Genomic DNA, 13,138 nt, shown 5'->3' on the forward strand with positions numbered 1-13,138 from the left:
CATTGAAAATTTCCCCGTTACCCATTTTTATTTATTTTATTACATTTTATACCAGGAAGGCCTTACAGGTAAACCCCAATGCGCCTTCCTGGCCAATTACAAACAATACAGCATTTTTAATATACAAGTCGCTGAATTACGAGTCAATGAAAACTTGAAAATTAACGAGACATCTATGAATTGTCAATAAATTTTACTATACTCAAATAGTCGTGACATAGTAGGTAGGAAGGATTTTACCCAATTTTTAATCGGGAACCGTTTCAACAATAAAATCAGAGAAAATTGGCAAATTCTGATAGAATACAATCGATCTGGAGTCACAAATATCCAGGTTTGACCAGCAGCACTACAGATATACTCAGTAAAATTCTTTTCAATCGAGCTCAGCTCATGGGATCGAACCCGGAGCCCCTCGATGTTAGGCAGAAGCTTAACGACCGAGCTATGCTGCTGGCTAAGAATCCATTGGACCTTGTTCAAAGCTAACTAGCAGCGTGGTCTAGTGGTGAATGTTGAATTATTTCGTACTTGATGTTACGAGTTCGATTCCCCGCTAAGTCTCGCTGTTGGCCAGACCTTGATTTGTCTAGGTCGATCGTTTCTTATCAGAATTTGCCAATATACCGGGAAGGCTTGACAGGAAGAACCCAATGCGCCTTCCTGGACAATTAATTGCAAACAATGCAGCATTTTATTATTATATAAATCAATGTATTTCCAGAAGTACGAAATAAAAATTAATTAATTAATTACAGAATTAATCCATTGAGATTTTGTACATATTTTTTACAAATTATACACACAATAAATACAGAAGATTTGTCACAACAGGAAATATGATTATTTGCCAATTTTGAGGAACCGTTTCAACAATGATCACATAAAATTGGCAAACTCTGATAAGAAACGATCAATTTGGAGTCACAAATACCCCCAAATCTAACGAGCAGTACGGTGGATCGAACCCACTGATCACTTGGTGCTAAACATACATTTATTTATTTATTCTAAACAGACCACTGTGGCATAACAGGAATTCCTAAAGCGCCACAATGGTCAAAAACATAACACAAAAAAAAAAACAAAATAACAATCAAACACAAATCAATACACAACGAAAATAATACACCCATCAATTATACATAAAAAAAATACATTTGAACATAAACATAAATACATCCATACATAAACATAAAAAACAGCATTTGAAACGATTCCTGTAAAATTGGCGTTTCCTTCCCAATTTTCTGTTGCGAACCTTTAATTATTGTTATATCTTAGGTTTCGCCATATTGCTCACCATAGACGTCTCTGTGGTTGTTTATCGAATATAAAAAATTCGTATTGTTACATGAAAGTTATTCATCGTTATTTATCGTATTAATACGATGTTTGTAATATATGTACATATACTGACCATAGATGTCAGATATTATTTAGATTTACATGTATCTATGTAATAATTATGTGGACCAGGAAGGCGCATTTGGGGTTTACCTGTTAAGCCTTCCTGGTATATTTGTAAAATAAAATAAAATAAAGAATCTAAAATTTCCACATTGAAAATGTCATAATATTGTACATATATTAGAGTCTACTAATCTAGTTAAATGAACGGCCTTACATTTAAAATCAACTGTATACCTCGTTGCGAACCTTTAAAATTGAAAAATATAAAGATACGTCATAAAAAAATTGATTTGGGAATATGTACTGAATATTATTAGGCAGCGGTGCGTATTGTATTTTGAGTCGTAAAAATTTACACTCCCGCCGTGCAATAAAAAGGGACCGTGTAAAATGAAAGTGTGCGCGCATATTCTTGAGAGTTTGTTGCACGGGACTATTCCCTTAAGTACGATGGGTACCACACCATACCCTTTGTTTGCGTTGACCAAACTGCAGCCGAGGGGATACCCAGATAATCCGAAAGACCCGAGTTCAAATCCCGCACCGACCACCGGACCCATTTTTCTCGACGACAAAGGACATTATGGTTTCGACAAAACTCCTAAACGAAAACAGAAAAAAAATATTTTTGTTATTCACTCTGTCTCTTGTACAAACAGTCGCTTTAGTTGGTGGTACCTGAATTCGGGGACTATTGGATGAGGTCGGCTCGAAGCAGAAGTACCAACTTGTCTATTACCCTCGAGCACTATGGCACGAAAGATTTAGATTCGTACTCTATGTACATACATATGTATGTTGACAGTCTCAAATTTTTGAGAATGTTAAGACCGGTTACACCTATACTAGGGGTTTCAAAAAACCGTCCCAAAGAAAATGCCGGTTTTTTACAAATAAAAAGCTGGTTGACTGGCTTTCACTGGTTATATAATACTATTCACTGTAAATATAAAATATTATTACAAATAATAAAACTGCAGTAAAATGGCAGATTTTGAAAACGTACAAATAATTAAATGATTGAAATTAGCTACAAATTATGGAAAACCCAATTTGCCGAAATTCTGAAAGGCCTTGTGTAGGTTATTGAAACTACTTTCAATAATATTTTATTGGTTCATAAACTGGTCTTCATCCATTACTAAATCTCAAAGCCACCGCTAAGTGCTGTACCTTTTTTTTGTTGTTCAAAAAAATATACGCCTATTCTCTAAGAAAGTTTGGATACATGTACATATGTACACATTTTTTTTGATCTTTCATAGAAATTTGAAATTTATAATTGCTAGTTTTGAGGAAAAAAACATGAATTAAAGAAAATTTTAAAAAGCCGGTTGATCGAGTATAAAAGTCGGTTTTCGGTTATTTGAAAAATTGTCAAAAAGCCAGTTTTTCGGTTTCGGTTTAAGCCCACTTGGAAGCCCTACACCTATACGGGTCTACGTGACTAGCCAGAATGTTAAATTACAGAAAACACAAATATCGGAAGGCAAAGATCGAAAATCGAAAGATCTTAAGTCGAAAGATAAAAAAGGGTGCATGGTAAACGGTACATACTTCATTTGCGCGAACAGGGTACAACAGGAACAAGAGGAACAGGCTTTTCCTCCCGTATTCTGCGCGCTCACATTAATACGGGAGGAAAAGCCTGTTCCTCTTGTTCCTGTTGTATCCTGCTCGCGCAAATTAAGTGAGACATTGTGAAGATTGTCTTTCAAAATTCCAAAAATGGATCTTCTGAGCTAACTAGAAAAGTGAAAAGATATCTATACATTTTAACCTATGTATTTGTTTGGTATCTTGCGCTCATAATTTTTTTCAAAATTGAATGTGATATATGTACATACATCATTCATCATCAAAATTCCACTCGTATGAGTAGAATTTGAACTTTCATCTTCCATTTGGGCCTCGAAGAGATGTTTTAATTGTTGGTATTGGCGGCTTATTCTTATACATATATATTGGTGCTAGCTGTAGATGCAAGACATTCCCTACTTTGTAATTTATTATTTGATATTTTTACCGTATCTGCTATTATTATAATGCTATTTTTAAATTTTTTATTTTATTTTGTATTTTTTCAACCATTGTGACGTCAACTATAATGGTCCAAACTTAAACTTGAATAAATAAATGAGACTGAAATGATCATTTTTAAAATAACTAATAACTTAGTATGTTAGTTTATATTAAAAATACTACAAAGACTCTTCTTCATAGTATTCGTTATATGAACAAAAAGCTTTTAATAAATATTACGACGATAAATAAATATTCAATATTGCATAATCAATGATCAACATTTTTTTTTATAAAAATCAAAGCTTTCACTCCTTGGTTTTATTTATCTGGGTGAAAATCATTTTGGCACTTACACCATTTTCTTTAAAAATGAAACCCTGAAAGTAAATCTTTGATATGTGAAATAATTTCAAAATACACGTAAAAGCTTAAAATAGCCTGCCATAAATTTCCACCGACAATAAAAAGTATCGACTTGAAAACGAGCTTGGATGAGGAGGGTGGAGATGGGAAGGGGAGGGGGAGGGGGATGGTTATTTCCATGGTAGTTGGCCGCTATTAAGTTGTCTTGCGGCCACAGCACTTGCATTTTATTAGACAGCGAGAAAAATGTGCGGCCAAAAGGCCAAACCGATTGTATTTCTCTCGCATTTTTTGGACTTTTCCTGGTCTGAGGGGATGGGGGGCAAAAGTGGGTGGGTCCCGTTCCCTAGGCCGACGGGGAACGGCCATGCCCAATGAGTCGTTTTAACCGAACGATTTTTTATTTCCGCTCGGCGGGAGCATAAATACGCGGCGGGCCTCTCTCGTTATACGTGCGATACGTACCGTAACGGCTATAGCGAGAGAAAAGAGGCTGTAATATACGCTATTATTTTATAATTCAATAGGCGGCCACCGACGAATGTTATACGGCCGCAATAAGTGTTATGGCTCGTTATAAATATTTCTGACGTATGTATTTCTCTCGCACCTCGTTCTAACCATAACTGTTTATCTTTATCAGGCGATTCTTTCGATGCGTTGTTGCCGTCATAAATATTTGATTTTTGCTCTGCCTCTTGTACATATTAGGTTTTGTACACTTTCTGTATAGGATTCAGGTTTCTATAATCAATTAATAAAAAAAAAGTGGCACAAAGATTTATTTGAACCAATCTCCGAGCGATCATACTGTAATTTTCACGTAAATAGCACTAATATTTAAAAGGCTGACAAAAATAGTAGAAGGAAGTGCGATTAAGAGTAAACTGCCACTTTTGGTATACAGATCTTCACCAAATTTATTATGGCACTTAACTTTAAGTTGATACTCAAAGATATAAAATTTCAGTCGTTTGCGGTTTTGGAGAAAAACATAATAAAATATAAATTCTATTTAATTTCCGATTGATATAAAAATATATTTGTATGAAGTTTATGCATATGTGAAAAGTGTCAGTCAGTGTCAGTGTAGGTACATATAAAGGGAGATTTTAGAACGTAACGATTAACATTTCACTAACCAAATACATAAATATTTTTAAAGAAAATTTAGGGATGCGTTTCAATGTGCTGATAGCACTGAGCAACAAAAAATCACGTTTTTGAGTTACCAGAGCGAAAACTAACCAATCTTTACTAACTTTGACCCATTGAATTCGAATATGATATTTATTTTTGTTGGTTAGTGATCGTTTACGAGATATGAGCGTTTAAAAAAATGCGCGATTTTTACAGTTTTTTTGGCTTTTGCGGTCTTTAACTTAAAATTCAGTATTGCTGTGCTCAAAGTGAGTATTGGAATCAATATTCAGATGTTTTTCCTATTGATTGTAATATTTCATTGCTTTAAAATACTTATAATTAATTTTCTAGCTAATTTTAAAAGTCAAAAATATATTTTTTTTACGGATTTTTTCTCCATGCTATTTTCAATTTATTTGACAATTTTTTTATTTCACCATGTTTATAAGGATTGGTTTTCTATTTCAATATTTTTTGTTTTTATCTAAACGTACTAACTCGAGCGGTAATTGCAATTTAAATGCTTTCGTTGTGCATACGTTTGAAACGCGGATAGCAAGGTGCAAGCGAGATGGCATGTAGTCTGACCGCTGTACTCTGTGAGATGGATTACATTCCATCTCTCTTGCACCACCTTTGGTAATTTTTTTATTGCTCAGTGTAATTAAAGCTTGGAAATAAGGGGGATGTTATTCAAGAACGCCCAATCTTGCTTGGTTTAGACTGCATTGTCCTGGCCATGGTCCGAGTTTGCACTAAACAAGGCCGGTTGGGCTTATCTTATCTTAGCCAGCAGCATATCTCGGACGTTAAGCTTCTGCTTACCGTCAAGAAGGTGCCGGGTTCTATCCCTGAATGAAAATGGATTTTTCAGAGTATGCTGTTGGTCAGACCTGGATTTGTGACTCCAGGTTGATCGTTTCCTATCAGAGTTTGCCAATTTTCTCTGATTTCATTGTTGAAACGGTTCCCGGAAAAAAAAATTGGCTAAAAATCCTTCCTACCTACTATGTCACCACAATTTGAAATTTGATGGATGTACAATAAAAGTTTATAAACAATTCATAGATGTCTCGCTAATTTGCGAGTTTTTTCAGAGTCTCGCAATTCAACGACTTATAATAAAACAAATGCTGCATTTGTATTTGTAATTGGCCAGGAAGGCGCATTGGGATTTACCTGTAAGGCCTTCCTGGTATATATGTAAAATATATGTAAAAATCTTCTACCTTCTTCAGCACCAACACGGATACATGGCAACCTTGCCTTGCGATATATCTTCTCGTCTCATCTTCTCGCTATATCTTCGCGCCTCTCCATGAATATCTCGTCTTTCGTACATGCTGAAATTCAAACAGTCAAAATTCAATTGAAATGAGCATGCAGCCACGTGTTTTGCAACCATTTGTAGTAAACCCAAATTTTATACCCTAATATTTTTACCTAAACCGGAAGTAGTACTTTTACTCTAGAGAATCGAGGCTTTTCATGTTTTTCTCAGAAACCTTTTGGTTTATTGAACTAAAATTTCATATCTAAAATTTTAATCTTAATACCAAGTTACATATTAAATTTAGTGAGCACCCGTCAACTGGAAGTGGCAGTTTACTCTTGTTCGATTTTTCTTCCACTATTTTTTTCGACCCCTTAAACATGTACGTCCTTTACGATAAATTCAAGTATAATACTTGTTTGTATTAGTGGCCATGACTGATGATGACTTTGATGTTTGTTTCAGATGGTGTTGATGGTGTTGTTTGACCAAAAGAGTAGGCGGCGATGAGCGGCGCGGGCGCGCGCGCGCTGTTGCTGGCCGCGCTGTGCGTGCACGCGCTGCACGCGCACTGCCCGCGCCTCTGCGACTGCAAATGGAAAGGTGGCAAGGAATCAGTCCTTTGTCCTGCAGCCAACCTGACCAGACTCCCAGCCCAACTAGACACTGGTACCCAGCTCCTGGACCTCACCGACAACCCTCTAGTCACCATACAGAAAGACGCCTTCGCTTCAGCGGGTCTGCTCAACCTGCAAAAGATCTACGTGGCAAAATGTCGCCTCAAAAACGTCGACAGATACGCATTCCGCAAACTGATAAACCTCGTCGAACTAGACCTGAGCCAAAACTCACTCACATCAGTCCCGTCGCACATCTTCGACTCCGTCCCGGAACTGCGAGAGCTGAAACTAAGCGGAAATCCAATACAGAGGCTGCTCAACGAAGCTTTCATACACGTACCACAACTAGTTCGCTTGGAGATCTCAGATTGCCGCTTAGGCACAGTTGAACCTAGAGCTTTCAGTGGATTGGAGAGTACTCTAGAGTGGCTTAAACTAGATAGGAACAGATTATCTGATGTTAGAGCGACTACTATCACTTCGATGCAAAGTTTGCATGGATTGGAGCTTGCGAACAATCCTTGGAACTGTACTTGCGGATTGAGGCCACTCAGAGAATGGATGTTGAGGCAGAACGTGCCTTATGGCACTCCGCCTGCTTGCAGGTTTCCTCCAAGACTGGCTGGAAAGTCTTGGGAGAGGATGGAATTGGATGAGTTCGCCTGTGCTCCAGAAATCATTCCGGATGAAAAGGAATCCAAAGCAGAGGAAGGAGATAATGTAACTTTGAGCTGTAGAGTTGGCGGTGAACCAGTTCCTAGAGTGTTATGGTTATTAAGAAACAGGGTATTAGTGAATACGACTTCCATGAGCGGTCGTCGTGCTTACTTGGTACGAGCTAGAGGTGGAGCTGCTAGTTTGACATTGTTGGGAGCAGAGCCGCAAGATACTGGAGTTTATACTTGTGCAGCTGAAAACTTGGCTGGGAGAGCTGAAGCAGTTGTTAAATTGGCTGTAGCTAAGCGTGCAGGTACTAGTTCGAACGGTGGCTTAGCTTTGGCAGCAGGTGCTACTGCTGCATTGTTGGTGTTGGCTGCTTGTTTGCTGCTTTTGGGTATCAAAGCAGCTCGAGCCAAGCCTCGTCCTCATCCTCAAGCCTGCGCCCGTCATAGGACTGACAGCTATGAGAAGATTGAGATGAATCACAAGTTCAACAACCACGTTCCAGTTGTTAATAACGTGATCGAAACTGAAAATAATCACAGGAATGAGCCAGCAGTGGCTTTGGCAGGGGCTGTGAGGAAAAGAGGAGATTATCGACACGTTCCTAGTCAAGATACAGAAGACGAAGCTGAAACTTACGACGAAGAAATAGAGACTCCGACTCCGACTACTGAGAATATCAGATCGACCAGTTGGAGAACTATACCCCAGTCTACGTGGCCTTTGAATAGGGATGAAGTTAAGCCCGACGAAGCAGATTTGCATATTCCACGATTGTGCGAATACCGAGAGTCCAGGTAATACTTTCGATTTATTATTTATATATGTAGAGTTACAAGTTTAGATAGACAGACTAAGGGGATTTACATATTTAAGGACATGGTATATTCAATTCATTTGATAAAATTACATACATATATATATTTATATTGATGAAATTAGTAGTTTACAAACATTTTAAAGAATTTATTTATTTTGAAAACGGGTCATGATATATATTTTCATTCTATATTCCTAAAAGAAGAACATTCGACTGTAAAATTTTCACTTAAAAGCTTGAAGATACTGAAAAAATAAACACATAATAGTATGAAGTAAAAAGCGTAACACAATATATATTTTTGATTTTTGAAATTCGGTAGTTAAATTTTTATTATTTTAATTATTTTAAAATGATAAAAAACCACAATCAATAAAAGAAAGCTTGTATCTCATAAACGAGAACAAGCAAAAAAAAATTATCATATTCGAATTTAATGAGTCGAAATTAATAAAATTTATTATCTCCGTTCTTCTTTATTTTATACCAAAAAGTATAAAATAAACGAAAATTCTATATGTAATTTAAATATAATTAATCATTAAAAGCTTAACTATTTTTTTATAATTTAATTAGGTCACTATAAAATACATTTTTATGCAAATAAGAGCAATCAGTTATCCTTGAAGCTAACCGGTTTATTAATCTTGTCACGTTTACAATTATAATTATAACGTCTACAAATTAATCAACTTTTTAAATTTATATTCGACGTAGTTCTTTCTAATGAACTTTATACATACATATAACTCTCATGAGTAATTTAATAAATTCAATGAGTATTTTCTTTTATAAGACAAATATTCAATTAAATATTTCACATATCAACAGCATAATACTATATTTTATACTAGATAATAAATTTTATACGTTTGTTTCCAATTTTTTTTCATTTCAGCACCAGATAATCGAAATATATAGTACCTATATAGAACTGAAAATGTATATTATAGCTATTAAAATATTATAATATTTGGTTTAAGAAATAAATTATTTCATTGATATTTAAATCGATCAGAAATCAAAGCTTTCGCTTGTTGAAAAAAATACATGTATTATTTTAATACAGAATTTTAAATTGTTAAAGCTGTCACTTAAAATCTCTAGCACGTTAAATTATAATAATATACATACTTATTGTGATTGAATTTTTGTCTTGAATTAAAATAAAATAAATTCGAATCAAATTCAGAAGAACTATCATATACAACATACATATGGATGCACAATGCAATTAAATATGGTCAGTTAATTTTCAAATGCTTTCATTGAAAATAAATTGTCCAAATTGCTTAGATTTTTCAATTCTCCTTTTCGACTTAACAAGATGGTTTAATTTGTTCCCAGGATCGACCACACTCCAGACCCGAACACTTGCGGCCCTCAGTACAAGCCCTTCATCAGCTCGGATCTGCAGAACAAAGTTAACAACAATCCCAGCGATTCCTCGATCCTCCAAACTCAAACGCTAAGGAGGCAATTAGCTAGTTCTAACAGTGGGCGTATTTACAACACACTCACTCCAACATCGTCTACGGTCGTTAACTTGGACGAGCAGAACAACGTGACTGGAGACACCGAAAAGAACTATCCAGACCTATTAGAAATTAATTCTTTCAATTCAAACGTCCCGTCAGGTACGAAAAAACTACCGTCAGAAGACAACAAGGACTTCCCATTCTTCACGCTACCCAGGAAGAGTCACGATTCTTTGAGGAACAACAATAATAACAACAGGCATCAACGCGAATCTGACAGCCAAAGTCCTCTACTTCCTGGAAGCAGGTACGGAAGCAGTGGAGGTGAATCGAGCATTAGCAATTCGAATAGAAGATTGTCGATCGAATCTTACTCTCACTTCCCAGCTCCGAACGTAAATGGCAAGACCGGTCAGAGGTCTAATAGTTTCTTGAACTTGGCATCTTCGTCTGTGGTTCGAGGTGCTCCAAGTTTGCCAGCCTCTCCAGCTAGTGCCACTCCGCTGCTCCAATTGAGAGGACTTCCAAGAGCTGAATTATCTCGAGCACCTCCGGCCACCCCTACCCCATCGATGCCTTTGACTTACGACTATCACGCGGCTCAACTTGAAAGGTTCTTGGAAGAGTACCGAAGTCTGCAGGAGCAGTTGTGCAAAATGAAGGAAACTTGCGAGACCATGAACTCAAACAGGGATAAAGTACCAACGAATTCTCGCTTCATAGATCCGTTGCTTTTCAGCAACTGTGTGGCTACACCTTCATCCTCCGAAGATAACAACCCAAGATCTATATTAAAAACTAGACCCACCGTTGCAGTGACCGCTACTTCTGGCAACAACGTCACAGGTGGCTCGATTCCGGATTCTGGAACTTCTTTGTCTATTAATTCAGGCGATATGTCACCTTGGACTTCCTCCAATAGTATGCTGAAACGTTTGGGTGGATCTGGTGACTTTTTCCGCAGCTGAAACTTTATCAAGAGATTCTTGTAAAAGAACTTAAATAATACATTTCAGTATATTCTGTGATTTTAGTTACGATAAGGTTATGCATGTCTGATTAATAAAATAATAAAAAAAGTGTGACACGTTTACAATCATTCGAAATATCTAAAGTTCGTCTGCAATGTAGTTGAAATTTTGATTCGGTTTACTATACAATTTTTAATATCAAATTATTATAATCAATAGCCATGTTAGTTTTTTCGCATCTTATCCCCGTATTCTTAAGGTACATATAATGTTAGTTATTCTTTTTTTGTACGTTTTTTGGAATCACCAATGATGTGTAAATATTGTTACGGATGTTGTTGATTTGATGAGGATATAATCTGAATTAGAAATCGTTGATGTCCATATCGAAAAATAAATAAATAAAATAAAATAAAACCATACATACATATAGATGATAAAAAAATAACAATTTTGATGTATTTATTAATCATTTCATATCATATTTCTATTGAATGTTAATATTGTAAATAATTTTGATTGTGTTTTCAAAATGATTTTAATTTATATATTGAATAGAAGTGAAAAATAATAAATAAAATGTTTCATATTAAGAGTTTGTTTTACTGTTAGTATTATGATTTTTTAATAAACATGTGTCGATGTGGATTCTTACAACCAATTCTTGACCTACTTAACAACACAATACACTTTCGAATTCCTTACTTTTATTATGGTTTATTAATATGCCATGTTTAAAATATTTTAATGGTATTTTTATTTGAATTATTACAATTTGAGCACATCTTTATTTCAGCGGTAAGTTAGAGTGGAGGGAAAGCAGAGAATTGTATGCATAAAAAAAACGAGCAGTTTCAGTTACAGCGGGATCCCAAACAAAGGCACAACGAACACAAATTAATTAACAAAAATTGCAACCAACTGAAAATAAACGAGTGCACTCTGCAGTAAGTAGCATAGACTGGAGAGAAGGAGGGGTAAAAATAAAATTTGCACAACGAAACGAAACGAAACAACAACATTATGGCCGGAACGAAAATGCCCCGCTTACATTCGCTTAATTGAATCAAATGGCTGCATCAATGAATGTTAAGTTGAAGACGTACGAAATAATTAAGCCGTCTGCGAAATGGTCCATTCAATTATCGTCGAATGGCGAAATCTCGCGGGAAAATTATCTCTCGCCGACGGGAAAATAGTTGGCTCGTTGAAAAAGTGAAAAGGTATTATACTACTTTCGCAATTACGTCCCGTATCATCGCCGGCTAGCTTTATCTCTAGTAAAAGTGAAATGGTAATGAAAAAGTTCTGCAAAAGTTGCCTAAAAACTATTTTCACATTCGCTCGCCTTAAATTGAACGAACTTTTCAAGCGTGTTGCGAAAAATAACAGTAAATTCTACAGATGAAAATTTGCGATAATTCAAGTTTCTGGATAAGAAAAATAATAAAATTAATAAATATTTCATATCTTTGTGTTATTTCCTTTCTAGATATATAACATGAGATCGATGACAATTTTTGGCTTTTAAATTTTGAATATATGAGTCGTTATATTTGAACAACGTGGCATAATTCCACTTAAAAATATTAGTAGCCTGTAGTAAACTTATTTTTCTTTTACGAGATTCTGGGCATATTAATTTAAAAGTATAATATATATACATACATAATATACAATTATATTATAAAAACAAGTTTTTCAAAAACATACTTCTTCTATAATTTGGATATAAAATTATTATTTTGAATAAAAATACCAATAATTTTATTTTACTACCGCCATCTATGTTTAAAACTAAAAACTGGATAAACTTCAGGCACTTTTCAATTCCTGAATTAAAATTTCAAAAGCGTCTTACACGATATTTTTGCACCATCGTAATGGCGGAGGATCCATTTACTTATATTGATGACCAAAATGAGCAATATGGCAAAGTATGAAAACGATCGGATAAGAAGCAATTGTAATCGTAAGTGAAACATAAAGGAGGTATATAAAAACGGACGAAATGTATGTATGTATGTTTGTGGGTATGTGGTGGACGCGTCAACCAGTATGGAGATTTCAAAAAAACAAATTTTAGAATTCCAGGAGTATGTATATGTTGTGTCTAGAGATATTTAACAAAATAAATACACCGCGAACGAAAAGCACAACCAATCAGCGTGAAGTGGACGACGTGAACTAAAACATTTGACCAATTAGAGCAACGACGATAAATTCTGACCAATGGCTACATTTTAAGCATCCGCTATAAGGATTTGGCGTGACGACCGATCGTTTGGAGGAGACGCGGGGAAGCAGGGGGGTTTGGAGCGTCTGACATGTGCTCCTGATATTGAGCGCCGATCGACATCAGGCCGAGT

General features: G+C 35.6%; 1 protein-coding gene across 1 annotated transcript; it reads left to right on the forward strand.

Annotated features, from left to right (window-relative positions):
* The first annotated feature begins 6,723 nt into the window (after window positions 1–6,723).
* kek3 (leucine-rich repeat, immunoglobulin-like domain-containing kekkon 3 protein) lies at window positions 6,724–10,766 on the forward strand. The gene is made up of 2 exons (XM_077436617.1): window positions 6,724–8,297; window positions 9,668–10,766. The coding sequence occupies exons 1-2, from the start codon at window positions 6,724–6,726 to the stop codon at window positions 10,764–10,766; spliced, it is 2,673 nt and encodes an 890-aa protein (XP_077292743.1).
* Window positions 10,767–13,138: the final 2,372 nt, after the last annotated feature.

The sequence above is a fragment of the Arctopsyche grandis genome, chromosome 8, assembly GCF_051622035.1.
Source record: "Arctopsyche grandis isolate Sample6627 chromosome 8, ASM5162203v2, whole genome shotgun sequence".
Taxonomy (NCBI): Eukaryota; Metazoa; Arthropoda; class Insecta; order Trichoptera; family Hydropsychidae; genus Arctopsyche; species Arctopsyche grandis.